At 40.9% G+C, this 24,982-nt stretch overlaps 1 protein-coding gene across 2 annotated transcripts in view; it reads left to right on the top strand.

Moving 5' to 3' along the window:
- The window catches only part of XRN1 (5'-3' exoribonuclease 1), a 65,500-nt gene that overhangs the window by 18,566 nt on the left and 21,952 nt on the right, over nucleotides 1-24,982 (top strand). For both annotated transcript variants that reach the window (XM_072143067.1, XM_072143066.1), the window contains exons 3-23: nucleotides 2,680-2,777; nucleotides 4,304-4,413; nucleotides 6,011-6,121; nucleotides 7,358-7,443; nucleotides 7,845-7,932; nucleotides 8,016-8,184; nucleotides 10,032-10,099; nucleotides 10,667-10,801; nucleotides 12,637-12,697; nucleotides 13,290-13,392; nucleotides 13,975-14,064; nucleotides 15,187-15,343; nucleotides 15,433-15,552; nucleotides 19,659-19,828; nucleotides 20,411-20,531; nucleotides 21,813-21,911; nucleotides 22,007-22,110; nucleotides 23,988-24,119; nucleotides 24,202-24,364; nucleotides 24,437-24,550; nucleotides 24,631-24,729. In XM_072143067.1, coding sequence (XP_071999168.1) covers nucleotides 2,680-2,777; nucleotides 4,304-4,413; nucleotides 6,011-6,121; nucleotides 7,358-7,443; nucleotides 7,845-7,932; nucleotides 8,016-8,184; nucleotides 10,032-10,099; nucleotides 10,667-10,801; nucleotides 12,637-12,697; nucleotides 13,290-13,392; nucleotides 13,975-14,064; nucleotides 15,187-15,343; nucleotides 15,433-15,552; nucleotides 19,659-19,828; nucleotides 20,411-20,531; nucleotides 21,813-21,911; nucleotides 22,007-22,110; nucleotides 23,988-24,119; nucleotides 24,202-24,364; nucleotides 24,437-24,550; nucleotides 24,631-24,729 — 2,398 coding nt within the window. The remainder of the gene's footprint in view (nucleotides 1-2,679; nucleotides 2,778-4,303; nucleotides 4,414-6,010; nucleotides 6,122-7,357; nucleotides 7,444-7,844; nucleotides 7,933-8,015; nucleotides 8,185-10,031; nucleotides 10,100-10,666; nucleotides 10,802-12,636; nucleotides 12,698-13,289; nucleotides 13,393-13,974; nucleotides 14,065-15,186; nucleotides 15,344-15,432; nucleotides 15,553-19,658; nucleotides 19,829-20,410; nucleotides 20,532-21,812; nucleotides 21,912-22,006; nucleotides 22,111-23,987; nucleotides 24,120-24,201; nucleotides 24,365-24,436; nucleotides 24,551-24,630; nucleotides 24,730-24,982) is intronic.

Genomic DNA, 24,982 nt, shown 5'->3' with positions numbered 1-24,982 from the left:
CCAGCAGTTTAGGTATCTGAGCTGTCCCGCTAGGTACCGTATATACTCGTGTCAAGTAAAAATTAAAAAACGTAATACTCACCCTCCGGTGTCCGGATCGTTGGCACAGGTCCCGATCTTCAGCGCGAGGCTCCTTCGGAGCAGTACCAGGCGGCGGCTCCTCTTCTTTCTTCTGTAGCCGGCAGATCGCGTCCACTGCTGTATCATAGTGCGCGCCCGCCGGCAGATCGCATGGACGCGATTTGCCGGCTAAAGAAGAGAGAAGATGAGCCGCCACCTGATACCGCGCCGAGGATCGGAAGCCTTGCGCTGAACATCGGGACCCGCGCCAACGATCCGGACACCGGAGGGTGAGTATTAGTTTTTTTTTTTAATACGCTTGGCAGGGGGCGGGCTGCATGCTACACCCTCGGCTTACACTGGAGTCAATAGGTTTTCCCTGTTTTGGTGGTAAAATGAGGGGTCTCTGCTTATACTCAAGTATATACTGTAATAATTATAGAAGTCGGGGAGTGCCATGCCTCCTTCGTCTTTTGGTCGTTGCAGGGTTTGAAGACTGAGTTTGGCTCTGGAGGTGGCCCAAATAAATACACCTGTTAGTGAGTGCAGTTCTTTGAAGAATTTTTTGGGGAGAGGAACTGCTGCGTGTTGTAAGATATAGAGGCATTTTGGGAGGATTATGAGTTTAACCAAGTATATTCTTCCCGCTACTGAAAGTGGTAGCGCCTTCCAAACCTTGTATTTCTCCCTTGCATAGGAGAGTAGTGGACCTGTGATGTGATTACGTATGTCCTGATATGTTCTGGTGATCATTATCCCCAGATATTTAAATTCTGTCACCACCGCCAGCCCTTCCACCATTGCTGGACCTTCCCAGTTCTGAGTGCCTAGTAGCATGAAAACTGATTCACCTGTAGTCCTGTATATGTGCCGAAGTCATTGATAAGTGTGATGGCGTGTGGTAGGGATGTGGTGAAGTTGGAAATGAACAGGATCATGTCGTCGGCGTACAAGCCCACCCTATCCTCCCTTTGTCCTAATTTGATTCCTGTATATATGGAGTCTTGGTGGAGTTGGGCAGCTAGCACCTCGATGGTAAGGGCAAATAAAAAGGGGGACAGTGGGCAGCCTTGGCGTGTGCCTCGGTGGAGAGTGAAGGTAGGGGATAATTCTCCATTGACCAGTAATCTTCTATTGGGTTTTGAATACAGTATACCAATCCATTTACAGAATCAGGGCCCAAATCCGAGTTTCACTAGACATCAACTGAGAAAGGGCCATTCGACCGAGTCGAATGCCTTTGCAGTGTCCAGGGATGCCAGTACCCAGTCCCTTCCCCTCGTCTGTCCGATTTGGGCAATGACCTGTACTCGTCTAATATTGTCCAAGGTAGATTTTCCCGGCATGACCCCGCATTGTCTGGGTGAATTAATGTTAGGATAACCTGGTTGAGTCGGGAAGCTAGTACTCTGGTAAGGACCTTATAGTCAGTGTTTTAGTAATGCCATAGGCCTGTAGGATCCGCAGTCCAACGGGTCCTTAGCAGGTTTTAAAATCAGAATAATTGTAGCTTCTGTTAGTGATCTTGGGAGTTCTCCCTCACATTTTAATTTTGGGTGAGAATATATTTTGGTGTCAGACTTTGCTGTCACTTTGATCTCATTCATGCAACCGTGATCTTGTTGCCAAAATGGCAGCTAGCTCACAGCCGCCATAGATGTCTGATGTGCAGGGTCACAAACACACCTTGACCAAGACATGTGTGATCGCTCCGCTTCATTCAGGTGGACGTGTCCGCCAAAAATGCAGAAGTGTGTCCATGTGCATTCTGTATTGTATTCTTATCTGTTTTTTTTCACATCCACAAAATAAAAAGGATGATTTTCTAATCTACTTCCTGCCCTGTCATGTTGCATAGCAACATTTAAGAAATATCGGACTGCATATCGGGCAGCATGGTGGCTCAGTGGTTAGCACTAAAGCCTTGCAGTGCTGGGGTCCTGGGTTCAAGTCCCATCAAGGTCAACATCTTCAAGAGTTTGTATGTTCTGTCTGTGTTTGCACGGATTTCCTCCGAGTCTTCCGGGTTTCCTCCCACACCCCAAAACATACTGGTGAGTTAATTAGATTGTGAGCCCCATGGCGATGGGGACCCATTTGGCAAGCTGTGTGCAGCGCTGCGTAATCTGTTGGAGCTTTATAAATTTATCTGTGTGAATTTTTTTTTTTTGTTTTTTTCCGGTGGAACCATTGACTTCTATGCTGGTGCATGTTCCGCTAGTGGATGCTGCATTTTTTTCTCTTAAAATCCACGCATCACTGAAAAAAACACCCATATAAATCAATGGCTGGCTCATATGCTATCTGCAATAAAAAAAAGGCCGGATTTCAATGCATGACTGCAGTGCAGAGAATTGGTCTCTGAACATCACTGTGATATATGATACAAGGAGTCCATGCTACCCCTCCTAAACAGCGTTGCTCAACTGTAATCATGATTATATGTCATTATTATGCATGGAGTCCCTGCCTCTGCAATGTGGTCAGCACATAAAATCATATGGGAATATGCATTCAGATGACCAGTCTTCTTGAAGATCTGATTTCTTTCTGATTATTTCAGTTTTGATGAATATTGCAGATGGAAAATTACAAATGACTGCCATGTTTCATTTCTAGATCTGCAAAAGAAGCAGAAGAGAAAATTAAGAAAGCTGTAGAAAAGGGAGAGGTCTTGCCGACAGAAGCCAGGTTCGACTCCAACTGTATCACTCCAGGTAAGGACCTCGGCTTTACAATACAATTCAATACACTATTTTTGCTGCTGCATATATATCTTGATTTTTCTCAGAAATCAAAGGTGCGCCTTATAGTCCAGTGCGCCTTATATATGAACTGTACTGATAGACAACATTTGCCTTGAACTGTGCACAGGTCTGCCACCTGCTGGTCATACATCCTTGTCCTCAGGTGCGCCTTATATATGAACCTAGAAGGTTTAGCAGGCATTTATTGATGGTGCGCCTTATAGTCCGAAAAATACTGTATTCACATCTCATTTTGTCGTAAGGATACGGGGGGAGGATTCTCGATGTGCCCTAAGCCTAGGAGCACAGACGTATACTACTGCGTGCACTTGCAATTTAATATGTCTCCCAGTTCCCACTCTGTAAGAGCAGTGCAGGGGGCACCAGAGTGCACCAATAAGGCGTGCAACTCAATTTTATCGAATTTTGCATAATGAATGTGTTGAACAGTACGATTGTGTACCGAAACGCCCACTTTAGTGCAGAAATTTGTGTTGCATGAAGAATAGTGCAGCCACGCCACGAAACGGTCCTGTGCGACAGAAATGTGACGCTGACGCTTCTTAAATACAAGTACAAGTAGTTTGCACTGAAAAGAGTGTGCAATGTGGGCCGTTGACTTTTCCCTGTAAAACCATGCCCCTTATGTGGGACCACATACCATTACTAGTACAGGCAGTCGCCGGGTTATGTACAAGATGGAGTCCGTCGCTTTGTTCTTAAGTTGAATTTGTATGCAAGTCGAAACTGTATATTTTATAATTGTAGATCCAGACAAGAAAAAAATTGGCCCCAGTGACATTTGGAGTTTAAACATTTTTTTGCTGTAATGGGACCAAAGATTATCAATAAAGCTTCATTACAGACACCTTACAGCTGATTATTGCAGCCTGGGACTATAGTAAAGCATCCAGACAGCTTCACCAGAGGTCAGAGGGGTCTGTCTGTAACTATGGGTTGTCTGTAAGTCGGGTGTCCTTAAGTAGGGGACTGCCTGTACTGGTCAGGAGAGTGTCTTCAAACTGTGCAATGAGGCACATAATAATTTCATACGGATATTTGATGCTAGTTCCGAAAGAGTTCTGCCACACACAGTTTGCGTTCACCGTTGCAATAAGCCCTCTCTTACACATTCTGATTTGAAAAGTGATTCGAGCACATCTGGAGTTGTTCGTGGAATGTTTAAACCTACATTACATTACAGATTATATTACAGTTTACGTGTGTAAAGGCTATGCTAACAAATTTTTTTTGTAAATGTTAACAGTAATGAAATTGGGCAAATCATCCCTCCTCCGCTGTTGTAATGCGTTTCAAAGCGCAATGAAAATTTTAACTAAAATGCCACATGTGAACGCGGCCTCAGTGTCCATGTGGAGCTGTTGCATTTAGCCCGGGTGTGATGTGCACTTCAATTACCATGATTAGTAGTGTTCAGAGCTTATGTTGAGGCTCACACCAATTATTTAACTTCTTTTTACACCCCATAATTTAAGGTACGGAGTTCATGGCTCGTCTACATGAGCATCTGAAGTATTTTGTAAATATGAAGATATCTACAGACAAGACCTGGCAAGGAGTAGCCATCTACTTGTCTGGCCATGAGGTTAGTGCGTCCAACCCACAATCCATTCATTCTAATCTGTGACTTTAGTTCCAGCAGAAATGATCATGAAACATTAGTTTTTGTAGATGGGTTATTATACAAATAATATCTTTATATATAAGGCAGACTGCAAACAAACATTGTCATAGTCTTTTATTTGTGGTCCATTAATGAAAGACGTCAATTTGATGCATTGAACAGCGCGTCTGTCACGCCTGGCTTTTTATCACACCCCACTGTTTTATCCAAGCATCCGCCTGGACACCGGGAGATGTTGCAAGTTGAATATTTTCATTTATGTGCTAATAATGTGTAATTGCGCTGTGTACATCATTGTACCTATCTCTGCTGTAGGGTCAGACAGCTGATCTAAAATATTTTCCCTGGAAAATTCCTTTAAACTTAATTGTACATGATGAATGTTAAAGAGCAAAGAATATTAAATGGCCTTCATGGTTGTCTACTCTGGGTACAAATGTAATCCCATCCCATCCCCACCTGATGTAGGACAACATATGTGTCAAAATGTGCCACTTTTCACTAAAAAGTCTTCTATCCAATGCAGATATTAACACTCCACCTTTATAGAACTGGCTGAGGCACAACTCTGACATACAGAAAGCTCCTAAGCCAGACAGCTAGAGGCTGATACATCCACTCATGTGTGCTGTTAGACCAGGTACAGATGAAGTGCAAGTAAATATAATAGAACTTTGTCAACTTATGAGACTAAAAACACGATTCAGAGGTTTCCTCTCCACAGCCTGTCCATTATGTTGCAGACTTAAACGAAATCTACCATCAAAATCCTTCATGATAAACCAAGGACACTTACTCATAGATCCAGGCAAGATTACCACAGTCACGGTGCCTGGGTCTATGAGTAAGTGTCCTTGGTGTATCAATCTTGATTGATGTTTTTGTTTTTTGTTTTTTTTTCCCCCCAAAATGAAAGGCAACCTGTCACCGCCATTTTTACAATTGGTGACTCGTTTCCTTAGAGCCCTATTAATTTAATCACACCCTTTTATGAATTAAAAATGGTTTAATCACATCCCCATAAAATTTATCTTGGGATAAAACAAAATTTTGAGTCATAAGGGGCTTGTCCTCTCACTTCTACTTCTCCCCACGCCCTCTTCTCACCTTCAGCACTTATGTCATGACCAGCGTGATGTCGTCTATAGTCCTTTACCACTAAAATTAGCAAAATCTTCCCAATGTATGTATCTGATCACACGAAATCCTAGCATTCCTCCATATACTTTTACTCCTCCCAATGGAAACATGCTGTTATTTCATACTGTCATACTATACCGCCACTAGCTTTATTTGTTAAAAAATGTGATAGGTTCCCTTTAAGAAACGACCCCTAATATACTCCTTAGTGATAATCTAACCGAGTGTTGCGTAGGAATTTCTGTATTTGGTCTGCAAAGCGTGAATGAAACAAACGCAACAGAATTTATTATAAAATGAGTATAATAACTTTACCTACAAATCACTAAAACATATGCACTTTATGTAAAGGGAACAGTGACGTAAAAGGGATGTCATTCAGTAACTTCTTTTCTTCTTCATTTATTCCTCCTCCCAGACTCCTGGAGAAGGAGAACATAAAATAATGGAGTTTATACGATCTGAGAAGGCAAAACCAGATCATGATCCAAATACAAGGCACTGCCTTTATGGGTTAGATGCTGATTTGGTAAGTATAAGTAAGGCTTTTTTGTTTGTGTTCGAGCTAGTGTTCTAGGGTAATGGTGAGATGATGCTCTACATACATTTTACAAAAGGGATACATGTCAGGATCCTCCATTGGGCCTCCAAGCACTGTATCTAGACTGCAGGTTTTATGCATCCGAGTTTCATCAAAGCCCCCACCATTTGCTCCTAGTTGAGCGTTCTCACAGCAATATCACAGTCTTCAGGTACAGAAGCACAGAAAGTGGGCCGAAGTTTAGCCACATATTTGGACATGAATTAGGCAAATTATCGTAATTAAAGGGTCTGCCCTGCCTGATTTTTAAAATGAGGCCAAAAATTACTTCTAGATCATAAATAACAAAAGATAAGGATTTCTGAACTGACACTCCCCAGCAGCCTTAAAACTTGACTCAACGCAAGCAGAATATAAGTTTGCATATTTTCACATGGGGAGTTTGTAGTTTTTTTTTTTTTTTTCTTGATATCACATAAAAAGGTGAATTCTTTAAAGAACATTTCATACCCTACCTGAAGGGTCAGAAGTTTAGTGGGGCAAATCTGGTGACAGATTCTCTTTAACAGTGATTGTCAGTACCGTAAATAGCAGAGCGCTGTGATTTCTGACTGCTTCCACAGTATTGAATATTGAATGGAGTGGCAGGACACATGCTTAACCCACCTCTTCATTCAATTCAACTGTTCACGAGCATCATGCGCCTGATTTCACAAATGTGTTGCTTCCCCGCTCAGGTCCGATAGAGTTCACCATCTTTTTAGTGGTGCATGTTAGTGCTTGGGCTTGCGACCCAATTTGAACGTTATATCCCACGCTCAGTTGGACTGTCTGACAGCACAGTCCGAAAAAAGTGCGTCGCAAAGCCGTAGTAAATGTGCCCCACTGTCTCGTTTCTACGCACTGTGCATGAAAAAATATAGGGCATGTCCTATATTTTGCTGTATTACGGCAGTTGACGCTAGCATTTTCTATGGAGAGGGGACGGGTGAGGAACGCTCACCCCTCCTCTCTCCTGCACCCAGCTTGATTCTCACCCAGGCTACGGCTCAGGTGAGTATACATTCATGTGCACGATGTCTTAAGTGGTATTTACCTTCAGAAACTTAATATCATTTAAATGTGGATAAAGCTGCTCGGTGATCCCTCTGATACATGTGAGAGATATCTAGGATGTATATGTTGTACTTTACACACATCCTTAGGACTGTTGTTTATTTGCAGATTATGCTTGGTTTAACAAGCCATGAAGTTCACTTCTCTCTTTTAAGAGAAGAGGTTCGCTTTGGTGGGAAGAAGAATCAAAAAAGGTAAGTCCTTGTAACCTTCATTACATCCACATGTGAGCCAGAATAGAGGGTCTCTTTATAACAGCTCAAATTCTAGTGGATGTTGGCTGTTCTTCTTATATTTGTTATCAGTGGCTTTCTTTCTAAAAACAGATTTTATAATTATTCTAATGAGCCTGAAGTGCTCTGATGAGTGTTTTCAGAGCCCCTTCATCCTGTAGCTTCACTGGCTGTTACGTAGAGCAGGTATTTACCAAGACCCTGACAGTTTTTTTAGGGATAATTACTTTCTTGAAACCATATTCCTCTTCCATGCGCCATTGCTTTGTGCCTTATCTTCCCACCTCGAATAACAATCATAAATTAATATTATTATCATGTATTATGTTCTATTAATATAACCACTTTTTGCTGTATTTCAGAGTTTCCGCACCAGAAGAAACCACATTTCATCTGCTCCACTTGTCATTAATGAGAGAATATATTGACTATGAATTTTCATCGTTAAGAGTAAGTTTCTTCCAGTGAATCTTCTCCTCTTTTAATGCCCTTTAAAAAAATAAAACTTGGAAATTCTACGTTCTTATTTTCAGGACAAGATCTCATTTGAATATGATGTAGAGAGAATAATTGATGACTGGATTTTAATGGGATTTCTTGTGGGCAATGATTTTATTCCTCATCTACCTCATTTGCACATTAACCATGACGCACTGCCTCTGTTGTATAGAACTTACATGAGTGTCTTACCGGAGCTTGGAGGTAGGTACAGTTGTGCTTTATTGTGTGAATTTTTTTTTTTTTTTGGTGTATTTTTTACCCTTTTTTTTTTTTTGATTGTGTCAAATGGGGCACAGGTGGCTGCCGATACAGTATAGCTGTTGCCGCATACTAGTGGACACTAGCCTGTTCCTACCAGGCGATTTCTCAGTAACTTTTTAGTGTCTGCAGGAGGCAGAACTCTCTACTAATGGAGGGTTTCATTTCTCTCCTTTAGGCTACATTCACATGAACGAATAGGGGACGTATATACTATGGCCTCGCGGCGCCTTATGGGAATGGTATGGTGCAGCACACTTGCGGCACCATACCGTTCCATAGCCCGTAGAAAGATAGGACATGTCTTATCTTTCTATGGAATACAGCGAAGTGTGCTGTGTATTCTTATGGAGAGGGGTGGGCATTTTATCATGTGAATGTAGCCTTAGGACTGTGTTCTCCTGTTCCTTGCAGGGAGGGCAAGTGGTGGTCCCAACCACCTTTTCTCCAAATAGGACAAACTGAAACTGAGCACCCCACTCCCTCCATTAATAGGGTTGCATCTAATCAGACACTAATCAAGCATGAGTTCTAACTCTCCCTTAGTATTAAATGAAGAGGAAGAAGTTGCTTAGAAGAGCGCTCTATCCCTGGCACTTACATTTGCTGTCTATATGACTGGTGAAGACAACTGAGCGCTATGTGAGTGGCAGAAGGCCACTCCAGCATGCCGCTCCACCTGTTGCTTCATTCCATTAGTGAAAATTTCACCCATTGTCTTGTTTGGCGGGTTCTATTCTTGTGATCCATCCCACCCGGCTAACTTTCACCGATCAGCTTGTTATCCCCTATTCTGTGGATGGGGAATAACAATAATGGTGTATTTTCCGGAATATAAGATGACTTTTAAACCCCTGGAAATCTTTTCAAAAGTAAGGGGTCGTCTTATCTGTCTGTTTAAAGGGGCTCCTTATTGGGGAAAGATTCGATAGGATGCCCCCTGCAGCAAACCCCCACTCAGTGGCACATTGTAATAAATGATCTGTTAAATCTCTGTATACTGCCATACTGTCAATCAGTCAACCTTGGGTTGAAGCACATAAAGCATATAAATACAAAAAGTGAAAAAATTAAATTCCCCCGTCTTCCCCTAAAACTGATATAAAAATAAACTGTAAAAATCATAAACCTATCAGGTATCGACGCGTCCCAAAATGTCCGATCTATTAAAATACAGATATAACTGTAGTGTAACCCGCTAATGGAAAACGCCGCCCAAGTGTCTGAAACGTATAAAAAATTTTATTAAAAGTGATCAAAAGGTCGAACACAGAGGGGAGTGGCATCCTGTGAAGAAAGAGGCGTGCCCGGACGGCCCCCTAATGAATAAGGTGGACCACTCGTCCGTCGCTTGAACCTATAACTATGTTATGTTAGTGAAGTTTGATTAAAGCCGGTTTTATGAAATGGGCAGCTTTAGAAAGGGGCTGGGAAGTAGATTTGTTAGGCATGTTTGGATGGGGGCACTAATTCATGGTGACGGGTCCTCTTTAAAGCCTCATGGTGGCTATGAGCTATTCACACTAAGTGCGGTTAACTCACGGCTGCCATTGACTTCTATTGTGCATGGTCACAGCTCTATGGCGCCCCCCATCCCCACCCCGCTGAAACGTGGTGCAAGCATTACACTTTTAGTGTCCCACTCCAGCACGTGGTCATGTGCAGGAGGCCTAACAAACCTACACAAGCTGTCAGGAATGCTGCTAGTAAATTAAATTATGTTCTTTTTCCTTTGTTGTGAAATGTTTTTATGCTTTTCGTTTTCTTTTTCTTTTTTTTTTCTTCTTTAGGCTACATAAATGAGAATGGCTATTTGAACTTGGTTCACTTTGAAAAATATCTTGCTAAACTTTCTGCTGTGAGTTGTTGTTTTTATTTGGGGGTTTTGAGAAAATAAAATTCAAATGTATTTTAGAAGATAATAGATCTTGTAAGCGTTTAGAGCCAGAAGCACGTAACAGCCTGTAAATCGTGGACAGCACACTTATCAGATTTACAGACAGGACCGACTGGTGTAGAGGAGGGGACTCCACGCATTTTGGTGATCTAGGACTTCCCTGCAGAGCTGGACTGTAGCCATAGTTCCAGTTCTACACTGCTGTATTATGGAATAGAAGGGATTCCTTGCATCATATATCACTGTGGTGGTGACATTCTGTGAGTCGGTGGAATTGGTCTTTCCCTCTATCAGACTGGAGACAGAGGCATGTCGGGCATGATCTGATTTCCAGGATTATCAATGTGTCAAGAGGTAGAACAAGCCTCTAACAGTCTTCCCTGCTGCAAGTTTTTCTTTTCTTTCTGTATTTGTATATGAGGGCTTATTGAATGACACATAGTATATATACACGTATACCCTGTAATAACCATTCCTATTTACACTGTTATGTATACTGGTTCCCTTCAAGTCTTCTTTTATTTGCAGTTTGACAGAGAGCATTTCAATGAAATCTTTGTTGACCTTAAATGGTTTGAAAGCAAAGTTGGTAATAAATACCTCAATGAAGCTGCGGGCCAGGCTGCTGAAGAGGCTCACAATTGTAAGAAGAAGAAAAACAAGGTGAGTTGATGGGACAGATTTACGGAGTGTCTAAATGTTACACTGCAAAGTCATGCAGTCAGTCTTAACCCTCCTGCATACAAAAGAAGCTGCTGCTATTATTCATCCTTGCATCATGTATCACTATGATGCAAGGACTCCCATCCACTGCACTGTAATTGGTCTGTTGGATCTGACCAGCTCACAGTTCTGTTTCCACAGACAGAGTGTGTTTCTGTGTGTTGGGAGGCCTTAAAGTTTCATGCTGGATGATAAGTCAGAGCTCAGCTTTCATTTTCCAAAAGTGTGATCTGTTTTTAGTGCTCACTTTAATGACACATTAATTTCAATAAGCCCATGCATGATTTTTCCCGGATCCATTTGGAGGCTGTAGAAAACTCAGCGCAGAATCCTATTCCTGTCCATGTTTGTGGCTCTGGACTTCCCATAGAGGTTTATGGGAAAGGGAATAATACAGGTGTTCGCCACATGCATTGTATCTTTATTGATAAAATTCCCTGCAGCCCGTGGGTGTATAAAAAAAATAAATTAATAAACCTCGACGTCTCCCGATGTTCCCTCTTCCATTCAGGTTTTCAGCTGTAACTAAGCAGGCAGAAACGCGTCCTTCAATGCGCTCTGCCTGCCGATGTACACTGTGACGGCAGCAGCGGCGACACCTCCGCATCAGTGTTCACCGGACGGCAGAGCACATGAACTCGTCTCTGCCCCTTTAGTTACAGATGAGGAGCGGCTGGGAGCATCGGGCTGCGACGATTTTTGCCTTAGTTTATGCCTTAAAGGGAACCTGTCCGGGCAATTTGGGACAATAAACTGCCCCATAGTTTATGGGGAAAAAAAACCTAATACTCTACCCACCCTCATTCCCTCGGCGCCTGCACATTCCAACAAGTCAAGCCCGGTGTATTACACCCTGGCTTCACTGCGCAATCACCGTAGGGATGCTGTCCAGGCAGGATCTTTTTGGGTTTTTTTGGGTTTTTTTTTCCCTGCTTCCCAGTACATGGCATAGAATATCACATACCATTACATACCGTCACTGTGAAGTGCAATTTGTTAACACATAAAACAAGCCGTCACACAGCTCTGTACATGGAAAAATTAAAAAGCTTTAGATTTTCGAAGGTGGGGATTGAAAATTGAAAACACAAAAACGAAAAAGGGCTTTGGCAGGAAGGGGTTAAAAACAGCCCACACTTTCATTTCAGGAAACTATATTTGAAAACCGCTTGATAAATATTTCCCATTGTTTTCATGTCTGGCTGTTCTGTGTTTCCATTTGAAATTAAGAGGTTGTCCATGTTAGTTATGGCTTAGAATAATGATCCAACTGCTTTACAATGCACTCAGGTGGCCCATGGAGTGCATGAAATGTGTGCAAAGTACTGAGGTTTATTTGCTACATATCCCAGAGCCTGTTAACATTTTACTTTAGTTTAAAGTGTTAAAGGACATCTACCACCAGGGTGAAGGATTGTAAACTAAGTACCCCTCTGGCAGGATCTGTTCTTCTCTTAGTTTCTTATGCCCTGGTTCGACAGGCTCTATAGGTGTCAATGGAGCCTGGAGACTCTCAGATTCATTTCCATAATGTGTAAAGCCTTTTTTCTTAAAAACCAGGGCTTAGGAAGCTTACAGAAGAGTGGATCCTGCCAGAGGGGGCACCCACCAGTATGTCAGTGTCCTTGGTTTACAATCCTTCATCCTGCTGGTAGATGTCCTTTAATTCAAATCTTGGCTATATGTGAAGTGAACATAAAACCCAGTACAGGTTCTTTTACTGCTATTAATTTTTATATGGAAATGATGCTTATATTTCGTACTTGTCCTCCTAGGGGTTCGATGATGCACTTTGTTTAGGTGCATTAGAAAAAGATGGAGAAGAAGACTCTAAATGTAAGTTAATGTATCTTCTCTCTGAGGGGAATAACATCAGGGTTTTCAAACTATGACAATTATTTGTTGTGTTTTTTTTTAACACTTTTTTTTTTTTTTCCCCTCAAAGTAAATTGTGGCCAGATATAAATAGAATATCAATATATCAGATGCACTACTTTTTAATTTTTATATTATTTTTAACCTTTATATTCTTATTACATGTTGTGTGTGTGTTTTTTTTTTTTTTTTTTTTTGTATTTTAAGGTGTTGTTCTACTGGCTTCTTAAAGGACATCTACCACCAGGATCAAGTATTCTAAACTAAGCCCACTGATTTACTGGGGCCTGACAGGATCCCTGGCTCTCTGGAGCCCCTCAAGCTTATTTAAATAATTTTTAAGCCTTTGATTTTCGTAAAAACCAGGACATATAAAGCTTAAAGAAGAGTGGGTCCTATCATAGGGGGCACACACCAGTATGTCAGTGTGCATGGTTTACAATGTCCTTTTAAGAGGAAATACCATGGCCTGACAATAATGTCTGTATGAAAAAACACTTGCATATTCTACTTGTATTTTATTGGTCTTTACTTCTCTCTCTCTCTTTTTAAGGTTTAGATGAGGACCCAGATGATGATGATCTCTTTGAGACAGAGTTTAGACAGTATAAGAGGTCGTACTACATGACTAAAATGGGAGTGGAAGTTGTATCAGAGTGAGTATCTGCTATCTTCTGGAATCAAGACATGTTGTTATAACTATGCCTGCTAACGGGTAAAGAATGTGGACAGAATGTGAAAAATTTACTAGTTAGTCAGACTACTTATGTGCTGCTTAGAAAATGGCAATGTTGCTAATTTCCTCATCAAAATTTTGAAAAAGTAACAAATAAATAGTAAGTACAACAAAATGAATACTATACAGAAACTTCAACCTATCCTGCAAAAAGCAAGCTATCATGCTATCAAGCTATGACTACATATATTGAAAAAAATGCCCTAGTATGTAAAGTAAAAATGTACAGTAAACCTAAGAGTAGATTTATTTCTTATTCAATTTTTTCCATAAAGACTACCCAGTATGTCATATATATGCCCCCAAAACAGTGCACTGCAAAAACAAAGTTTTAGAAAGTTGTTGTAGCTCTTTCAATGTGACTGTAAAAAAACAGCATGCTTTAGGCTTTTTTTTAGAATAGGCCATATAAACAGGCCTTTAAATAATAATCAGTTAAATATGTTATTTTTGTGCAGTTGTAACTATTATTTGTTATTCCTTTGCACCTCTCTACCATTAGTGAGTTTCTGGCTGATCAAGCTGCGTGCTATGTCCTGGCCATACAGTGGATTTTGCACTACTACTACCATGGAGTCCAGTCTTGGAGTTGGTGAGTGTTATATTTTCAGCAGCATAGCCTTTAGCTTTTACCTTTTTACTTCTGCAGCCATTGAGAGATTACGTTCCCCTCTTTCTAGATTGCATGGAGGGGTTACTCGCCTGCTCTCCCTCTGCAGAATGACTTGCTTTGAAGTAAAAGTCTATTATGTTAAGCACATTATACAAGGGCATGTCGGCTGACAATTGTGTAAAATTCTCAGGCTTCACTTGCTTTAAAGCTTGTAGGGATAAAATAGCAAAGACTAGGCAGGTGGTAAACTATTCCTTCATTCTGGACCTCTAAATCATTCTTTCTGCTTCATAGAGAAACAAGCACATCCATAAAAATATACTAAAGGATAATGTTTGTCATGTGGAATTCCAGTGGAGGAGTGGGAGACAGTACATGTAGCGAAGGCGGGGTACAGCGCTGTGTATGTAGTGCAGGTAGGGCTCTGTAGGATGCAGACTATGTACATAGAGGAAAATTATGTCACATTCAGTGTAGGTGTAGAAAGGATCAGATTGATGTGTATATAATGCTGGTGAGTGTATGGCACTATAGGGTGCGTACAATCCAGATAGGGCGCAGTAGGTTACATGCAGGTAGGAGGAGAGTGCTGTGCATATGGTGATGGTAAGGGATGCGTTTCTGCAGAAGGGGTGGTGCATATAGTGCATGCAGTAAAGATATTCCATAGCTAATCTGTGTATTGACATAGATAATATTGCAGCCATCTAAAGGGAATGTCCACTTTCAGCAAATTAATTACATTGCTTGTAAAACAATTTTTTCGGAATGTGCTGTTTGTATCAATTCCTCACTGTTCTCTAGATCTTTGCTTGCTGTCAATAAATCTGTCCCTGGTCATGTGATGTCACACAGGTGCACAGCTAGTTATAGCGCACGGCTTGTTATAGCACACAGCTATGATTACTCTGTAATACTATAATATAATAATATAAGCTGTGCACTTGTATGACCAGTTTTTATCCAAAGGAAGTAATCAATCCGATCTAGAAAACGGAGGAATTAAAAACTATTTTGGAAAATGCCTTTGCCCCATGTAACAGCTGAATTGGAGATGAAAGCTCTTTATTCTAATGAGAAAATCTATGGTTGGACTTTCAGGTACTACCCCTACCATTATGCACCGTATCTGTCTGATATCTGTAACATCGGCCAGTTAAAGCTGAAGTTTGACTTGGCAAAACCCTTTATGCCATTTGAGCAGCTTCTCGCTGTCCTACCTGCTGCTAGTAAAGATTTGCTGCCTCAGGCTTACCAGGTAACCATTATATAACATTTTGATGTCCAGCTGTTCTGGTGGTGTGGTGTTCTATAGGTAAGAGTTGTTTGTTTTTCCTCTTATTGTAGAGTCTAATGACCAGTGAAGACTCTCCTATCATTGATTATTATCCACAAGACTTTAAAACTGACCTTAATGGGAAGCAGCAGGAATGGGAAGCGGTGGTACTGATTCCTTTTATTGATGAGGTAAGTTATATACGTGATGGACGTGCACATATGTATTAGGTAACCTGCTTTATATTTGTATCTACCCCTCAGATTAAGGCCCAGTTCACGTGGTCACAATAGAAGTCTATGGCACCGGGTCATGGTGCAGTGAGCTCATACAACAACTTGACCGAGCCCGGTGTCCGCAGTGCAGAGTATAGTATATGTCCTATGTTTTGCCTGATTTGCAGTGCAGCTTTAAATGGAGTGAGGATGGGTGAGGGGCTTGGATTCCCACTCCCTTCTCTACCTGGCCGTTTGCTATGCCTGGGAAACGTTCCATGCGAGCACACGGCAGTAAATGCGGGAAGATGTAGTTTACAACAGGATCTTGTAGAATCTGTCTGCACCTGTCACACACACACTTTCCTATTTCAAGAGACTCGATTTTAGTTCATTTAACACCAGAGTTTCAACCACAATAATTAATCTACTCCCTTATTTCTTGTTTTACTCCAGTTCAAGAGCCTCAGAGGAGTCTTAAGCCAAAATCTCTTAAATGAAAATGCTTTGAGTCTTGATAAATGACAGACAAGTTCGTATTTATGTGATGGTTTTTTTTGTGAGCCAAAATAAAGGGCGTTTCCACATCTGGTTTGGTTCACAAGAACTGTTACAAAAGACTTAAAGGGGTATTCTCGCCTGGGCATTCACATTCAGTTTCACTAATCTTCCATTTATAAACATTTCTTCAATTGGATGTTATTAAAAAAAATGTTCCTGTGTGAAGATAATTTCTCATAAATGTAGTCATGTTGTCCCTTAGAAACGAGATGGCTTCCTCGGTTACGACCACGTCACACTCTGGCAGCGGTGGCCAGACATGAGCTATTGAGTCTTGTCTGACCTCCTGGATTCAGGACGGCTGTGGGTCATGTAGTAAATCCCGGACATTTCATTTACAAAAACAATTTGTTTCTTTGTGCAATCTCTCAGGCAGACGTGGCCGTATCCGAGGAAGCCATCTCGTTTCTAAGGGACAAAATGACTACATTTATGAGAAATTATCTTCACACAGTAACATTTTTTTTTAATAACATCTAATTGAAGAAATGTTTATGTATGGCAGATTTATCAAACTGAATGTGAATGCCCAGGCGAGAATACCCCTTTAAAGGGGTTATGCCACCATATTTTACATTTTCATTTAATTTGAAGGCATTCAGATAAGTATTTTTGCTATTAGCATTTTTTAAAAATTATTCTCACTTTTTTTTTTCCCCCTCTGCTGGCCGATCATGCGCAGAAGTATCCTGACCGTCAGCTGCTAGTTCCCTAGATCTCTCTGCCATCCGACCCCATCAGTCCTCTCTGCAGAAACTCTGAGCAAGGAGCCTCTGACCTGTCTGTTACAGACACTCCTTGCTCTGAGCTGTCATGTCCCTCTGCTCACTGATGAGCCTTATTACACCCCCATACATGAGACAGGAGGATTCCCTGGTGCCTGCGTCTACCTAGCCCCGCCCACTAGCCCCGTCTCCTCACTGCAACATGTGTAACTATAGGTAATGAGCATGGGCAAAGATGGGGAACAAACTATTGCCCAGAGCCATCACCCCCAGAGATGAGCTCCCTGCTACTGTGCAAGGCAAGCAGAGGACCGTTTCTGTTCTACTATGCAGGATGATGGGAAGAAGCACCCTGGCTGAGGTATTGCTCAGGTGGAAAAGGTTGGGCTTGGATATGTCATATGTGTTATTATTTTTTTTATAGGTGTAGAATGAGTGTATTTTTACACATGCCTACTGTGTTTATCTATATTAATGAGCACACACAAACATACTATACATGTGTAAAAACATTCAAACATGCAAGTGTGTGTATTTATCTGATGCAGTTTCTTCGCTGCTGCTTGCAGCCCCAATAGAAGATCATGCTCACAGTAAGGCCGCATTCACACAACCATAGCGCGGGGGGGGGGGGCGTATGTACGGCCACACCCTTGCGGCTGTACATATGTCCTCTCTGCATTTCTATGGAGAGCGGAGAGGTCTCCTCTCCTCCTCCTCCATCACAGTGGATGTATACCTGCCGGGCCATAGCCGTGCGGGCATACGTCAATGTGAATGTAGCCTAATTAAGTACATGCCGCTGAAGGTCCAGGTACATGATCTTCTATTGCTGCTACGAGCTTCAGCAAAGAAGGACCTACCTGCTCCATACAGATTACTTTATGGTCTGTTTGTGTGGTACACATGATGGCACTGTGAACTCCTGCTCTGTGTCATTTGCAGGATCATGAAGTTTGAAATAATCAGCCCTCTCAAAAATAGCGCTCATACTGAGCGCTGTGCACTTGAATGGCGGGGGATCCTGTGACGTCAGTGATGACATCAGAGATTACCGAAAGACAAGGGAAGTTGGAGGCATGTAGAGATCTGCATGTCTGTATACAGATCACTGATAGCAGCCACTAAATGAGCAGTTAACATGTATGTATGTGTGTGTGTTCTTTGCAACAAAATAATCTGTAATATATATATAGTGTGTGTGTATATGTATATATATATATATATATATATGTGTGTATTTATATTAAAAGTAGATAGAAAATGTCAAAAATAATGAAATTTATAATTGCAATTGAAAGTCTGTGATAAGGAGCTTGTCCTGATTGTGTATGCATTTACACCTAAACACTTGTGATCAAGAAAGAACACGTGTAAACAATAGAAAATACATGGTGTTTAGTGTAAATGTATATACCATAGAGACAGGCTCATCCTCACAGATTTTGAATTGCTGCTACAATAAAAAAAAGTTTATGGCTGTGTTCACATCAAGTTTTTGGCCACATGTTGTAAGGACACGTTAGGAGGATTCCAGCGTGTCCTAACAATGTATGGCACAGACATATCCCACTTTATGCTTATATAGTAGGATACGTAGCTCTGGGACCCCCCCCTTGACTGCTGGGGGGGGGGGGGGTACAGCGTCAGCAGCTGGTTGCTGCCGATGTACTGGGTGTTTCCCCAGTAATATCTATTGTGGTCATTTATCAGGGTTTCTGTGACAATTATTGCAAATGGTAGCTTATAGCTAGCACTTGGGATTCTTTTCCAGGGCTAGAGCCTCTTGATGTATTCAGCTGCACCGGAGCAGCAGTGGGGCTATAATACACTAGCGCACGATAAATAAACCCCACTGTCTCTACATGGACGTATACGCTGCATCTGCTCCCCATAGGCTTCTATTGCCTCCGCTCAGCGCATACGTCACTGAGCCGGAGGGAGAAGGTTGGAAGGACGTAGCTTGCTATCCTCTTTCCATCCTGCCTTTGTCAGCGGATGCAACATATAGTGGTCAACACTATGCCTCCATCTGCCAGTATATGTCAATGTATATGCTCATCGTATACATCAGTTTTCCTGACGTATATGCTCATCGTATACACTTAGCAGCCTATTTTAGCCAAGCTCTAAATTTTTTTTTTTTTTTTTTAAACTGGTTTGGAAATATAATAGATAACTGTGATTAGTTGCTATGGACAACATAAACTGTTTTCCTTTGGGAGGTCCATATGAAATCTATTTTATGAGGTAAATGTTGGGTTTATATTTTGTTGTTCTAGTTAGTATATGGTGACAAGGATGGGAAGGGACAGGGAGTAGAGTGCCAGGGCTTCTGTAGAGGACATTGATGAATCCTGCTGTGCATTGATCAGTAAGTGCAGGCGGAATGAGACTCTGAAAGAAGTGAGGAAAGTCCAAAGCGTTATCAATATAATATTATAATATACAATTATCAATATACAACCGCCTCTGTCAGTGCTTTGCATGTGCCGACAATGTCCCTCCCACATCTGCTTCTGTGTGACACGGAAGAGAGGCTGAAACACCAACATGGCAACAAATTTAAAGGTCTTTTTTTACCCAAGTTTACCATTCTATATTTTATTCTGAATATGTATTGCTTTTGGGGAGCTTTTAAAAAGAAAGTTAATTTGTGACATAACCCCTTTAAGAATTAATGCAATGTGACTTTCTGCTATTTCCCATTTTGTATAGGATTCTTGTACATAACAAAGGAAAGGATAATGTTAGATGGCTATCACGGCTTTAACTTGTATACTTGTGTGGTTGCAGATTCGATTGCTGGAAGCCATGGAGTCCTGCAACAAAAGCCTGACAGAGGATGAGAAAAAGAGGAACCGGCATAGTGAGTGCTTGATGTATTACTATGAAAAGGAGACAGACTTCAAATACAACTCTCCATGGCCAGAAAAGTTTCAGAGCATTGAGTTCTGCCATGCAAGGTAATTGGACTACAAGTACCAGCAAGATGTTTTTATCTTATATAGCACAGTGGTATTACAGTTTTGTTAGTCAAATTTTTCTATATGGACAGTAATGGCTGGGACATCCTACCATTATTTTTCTCTGCCCCCATTTTCTGGTCATTTTGCAGACCTCCAAAAAAAAATAGAGAAAAAAACATCATTGTCATTCTGTCACTGTCCTGGATATCGGGTTAATGTTGGTTCACTTTAAAGCTGATTTATTCCTTAATGGGGGATTTTTTTTTTTTTGTGTTGCTGTCTAAAAAATGGCATATTCGAGCAATATTTCATCACATTCTTGGCTTAAAGAATCTAATCACTGCATAAAGAAATGAAAGGCAGTGGGCAGCTTAAGAACCTTTTTTAAAAAAAAAAAAAAAAAATAGTACAGATTATCGCTCCCCTGTTGTAAACTAAAAGTTACTATATACTGTACTGTATATCTAAACCAAAGTATTAACACTGCTGAATATACAGTTTCCTTAATATTCTTGACTACAAAACTTAATACTCATTTATTGTATATCTTTACACATGAACATTTTGCATTTCTTATAGGAGCAAGGTTATTTCCCTGGATGCTTGGCATGTTTCTATGGGTGATAACAATATAACTAAAGTCAACAAGAGTGCATTATATTTCTGTGGCTTCCCAACTCTGAAGCATATCAAGCACACAGTAAGTTCTGTCACAAGACTTCTGTATTATCATACCAGGTTTTTTCTAGCTCCCTGGTTTTATATAGTTTTTTAATAAAAATTTCTGAACTTCAAGAGAATTTTTTTTTTACATCTAGGGTTAGGGTCACAAATCTATTTAACTCGCCTTTGCCCGGGTTAAATTAGGCAAAATCTCCCCAGTGGTCCACTTATTTAAGTCCACCTTAAGGCAATCCATCTTCATTTTTGACCCCGATTATCTGTGTAACCATACCTTTGTGTATTGTAAGTAGCAGCTGGACTGTGAAAAGTGAATTTTTAATCCACACTTGCTACTCGTGAAAGGGCTCTGGGCGGGTCTTTCAGCCTGAAGAACTTTCTGCTATTTGCAATTACTTGTTTCACAGCTCCTCCCCTCTGTTCTGAGTGACTGCTGTAAGTATCCAACCAAAAACCTGATAAATCTCCAACTCCTAGCGGTGGGGAGGAGCTATGGGGCAGCATAGAACATATATTAGAAAGCTCTTCAGGCTGAAAGAGCTGCTGAGAGCCCTAGAGCTGCAGAGCTGGATTACAACTACACTTTTCATGGTCCTATCATTACACAAAAGTACAATTACACACGTATACAGGGCTGTAAGTCTTCTGGGACTTGCCCTTTGCTGCTGATTACACCAACATCAGTTCCCTGTGCTTTATGTACATGATCCTGGTTATCTCATGGCAAATTGTGGCGATAAGCTAAATAGTTATGGGTCTATAAACACCAGCCACGTAAAGGCAAACTTGTATGTTTTTTATTTTTGTTTTTTGTCCCAAATGTCCTGACAGATTCCCTTTTTAAAAGGGTTGTCTAGGAGGAGAAAATAAAAGGTCCCCTGTTTAATTGAGAAACGGCTCTACATTTCATTGCACTTTAGCTCCTTTTTTTGAATAGGTAAAACAAGACCAAGAAAATCCTTAATAATGCTGTAGAAGCCTTTGTTCTAACTTGAGACCTTTGACGAGTACCTTGGTGTTAATGTCTGAACTGGAGGCGCAGTATGCACTGTAGTTCATGCTTGTGTAGATGCATGTAATCTACTTCTTTGTTCTGACTTCACTTCTCCAAGCAGCTAAGGCTCAGTATAGAAGCTGTTTTGCTGATTTACATACTGGGAAATGCTAGATCTGCTCAAATTTACTGCTGCGATGTGTATTACATTATAGCATCTCATGGTTGAAATTCAGAATAAAGATCATGGTCATTGCAAAGTTGTGTATCTGCTTCTTGTGATGCTTTGTTACACTTTTCTTACAGTTTGCCTTGAGGAAAGCCGGGGTTCAGGTTTTCCAACAGAGCAGCCGAGGAGAGAACATGATATTGGAGATTGTTGTGGATGAGGACTCAGAAGATAATGTAAGTTGATACCCAGATGTTTAGTAGGTAGATTCTAACCATAGTACTTAGCTATTGTAGCCATGCAATCCCATATATGCTTTTTCTATCCATAGGAAGTAGAAACCGTAGCTTCTGATGTGCTTGGAAAATCTGTGTTTGTGAACTGGCCTCACCTTGAAGAAGCTCGGGTGGTTGCAGTGTCAGATGGAGAAGTAAAGTGAGTACATTATTATTTATATATATATAGATAGATATATATGTGAAAAAGTTTGGAGCAGCACCGCAATGCTGGTGGGTGCAAAGTCCAGATGCCCTCTGGCCCGAGAGCCTCAGTAATAAAGTTTCAAAAACTGGCAGCACTCCGGATTGGTGTCAAAAAGGTGACGGGGTGTCTTTTATTCCATGTGCAACGTTTCAGCCCACAAGGAGCCTTTGTCAAGCATGTTACATAGATCAATGTGCAAACATATAAAGGCCAGTGATACATCTCATTGGTCCATGCAAGGACCGTGAAAAACAATGCATATAATAATCAATACATGAATATACAGAGTGTATATATAAGTAAGTGATAAGGGAGATCTAAACAGATCTTAGTACAGTGAAAATTTGTAGCAGGTTGTGCATAAATTACATGTGTATCTGTGTAAATAAAAGCAAGTACCCTCCCATCGGCGTTCGGACCGCCCCTAGTCTCTGCTCTTCATAGATAGATATATAGATAGATAGATAGATAAGTTCCTATAGGTGTTGGATGTCTCCAATCCTCAGAATTTATTTTTGCTGCCATGTCTTGCTGTGGGTGCTACTAACTCCTTTCCTCTCACACATATTACAACTTGGAAGGATGGTCTGCAATTTCTGCCTCTTGATCTGTATTGGTATCTACTTAAAGCGAACCTGTCACTAGATTTTACCCCATTAAACTACCAGCCTCCTTTGGGTACGGTATGAAATGTCTTTTTCTTCATTTCCCTCTTTTAGGTGAAATGTCATATGTTTACCATTTAAAAATAAAAATGAGCAGAGAAGGGTCATGTTTGGGCGAGTCCAAGTTGGAGGCTGCCTGGGTAGTGTCATTTCTGACACTTCTACCTTTTGGTTTTATTGAATCTAAAAACATGCCTTTTGGTCTCATATTAAAGATACACTCATCTTTCAGCATTCAAGTGTTCTACAGGTGTTTAAAGAAATGGGAGGAAACTGATCTTTATCTGCAGCTCACATTCTTTACTGTGTCTTTAACTGGATGTGATCTGAAACATGAGATCTGTATCATTAATGATAAAAAGACAATTTCTAGGTTCTATAGAATTGGAGCTATCCTCTAAACGTGACTCTTCTCAGGCAAAATAATCTCTGCTCATTTTCACGTGATAGATATAGATATATAGATATAGAGATATAGAGATATAGAGATATATATATATATATATATATATATTTTTTTTTTTCCCCTAAGAATTAAAATGATGATATTTTACAGAAGAGGTAATTCTAGAAGACATTTCATACCTTAGTGGGGGAAGTAGTTTAATGTGTGACCGTATCCTTTTAAAGAGGACCTGTCGCCTCAATTTTCGGCACCAGGAGCTGCTTACTAAAGTAAGCAGCTCCTAGTGCTTGAACAAACGTACAATGTAATCATCGGACTGCTCGCAAAGCTGTCCGATGTATTTATGAGGGGGCGGTCCGAGACGCTGCCTCTTCCCCGCTTGCTCCATAGGGCGGCAGTGACTGCCACGCGCTAGGCGGCAGACACCGCCCCTAGCCACGCCCAACCCCGCCCCCTCATGAATACGTCGGACAGCTTTGCGAGCTGTCCGACAATTACACTGTACCCCGCCACAGTGTTAGATAGCGTTACTGGAGATTTCCGGTAACGCTATCACTCTAACACTGGGGTGTTTGATTGAGCACTAGGAGCTGCTTACCTTAGTAAGCAGCTCCTAGTGCCGATAAATTGGGTGACAGGTCCTCTTTAATACAGGAAAAATCTTTTTAGTAAAACTTGCAATGTACATAGATTAAGAATAAATTATTTACATCTGGGATATCCAAAAGGCTTTAGATGTTTCCTTTTACATATTTTAGGTTTTACTTGGATGAACCTCAAATATCCCAGAAGCTGTACACTGGAGAAGCTGTGCCACCAACAAAAATAGTTCATGTTAGTAACAAAGAGCGAAACAACTGGATAAAGGAGGTGCAAGGAATAAATGAACAGTGAGTATATAGTGGAAGGCTGACAAAACCACTTGTTTGTCTTTTTTCCCATCGCATACAATATTTCTTTCTTCATTTAAAGGTATCATAGACGAAAAGGAATAATCATCAATGACACGTCAGTAGTTATATATGCGCAGCTACTTACTGGTCGTCGCTACCAGATATCACAGAATGGAGATGTTGTCCTAGAGAAGCAGTGGTCCAAGCAGATTCTTCCCTTTGTATATCAAGCTGTTGTGAAGGTAAATGGCATCATAACCTTCATCGTGGAAACTATAAAGAGGCAGCTGCTTAAATGCCCTACTTTCTTCCAGGACATTGCTGTTTTTGAATCTGGCTTGTCACATTTCAAGACTCTTGGCGAGCTGTTTTCGACTGGAAGTACAGTCTTCATGCTTGGCCTTCCGTACTATGGTTGCATGGGAGAGGTATCTTATCTACTTGGTGCATGTGCTGTTTGTTAGACTTTGCCTGTGTGTGTAAGCTTTCTATTCTCTCCAACCTTTAGGTGCAAGATTCATCTGACGTTCTCAGTGAGAACAGAATTCGTGTTCTATTTAGCATTAACTGTGAGCCAGAGCTTGATGCCTTAATACAAAACCAGCATGTAAGTTGATGAATCTCTCACTAGATACACTTGTCACTTTATACAGTCTTTGAAAAATTGTATATAATTCAATTCCTACAGAACTATTCCGGCTGACAGGAGACAAGTTACAGAGAGCAAAAAAATAGATGCTATAGAATTGTTGTTTTATGGGAAATTCTAGAATTTACTTTTGCATGGACAATAATAGTTACTTTAAGCAGCAGCTAAGGATTTGGGACAAAGGACTACAGGGTAGTAGTTTTCAGTCTGA

The sequence above is a fragment of the Engystomops pustulosus genome, chromosome 3 (genome assembly GCF_040894005.1).
Source record: "Engystomops pustulosus chromosome 3, aEngPut4.maternal, whole genome shotgun sequence".
Lineage (NCBI taxonomy): Eukaryota > Metazoa > Chordata > Amphibia > Anura > Leptodactylidae > Engystomops > Engystomops pustulosus.
The sequence above is the reverse complement of the archived record's forward strand: the minus strand, read 5'-3'. Positions and strand labels throughout refer to the sequence as shown.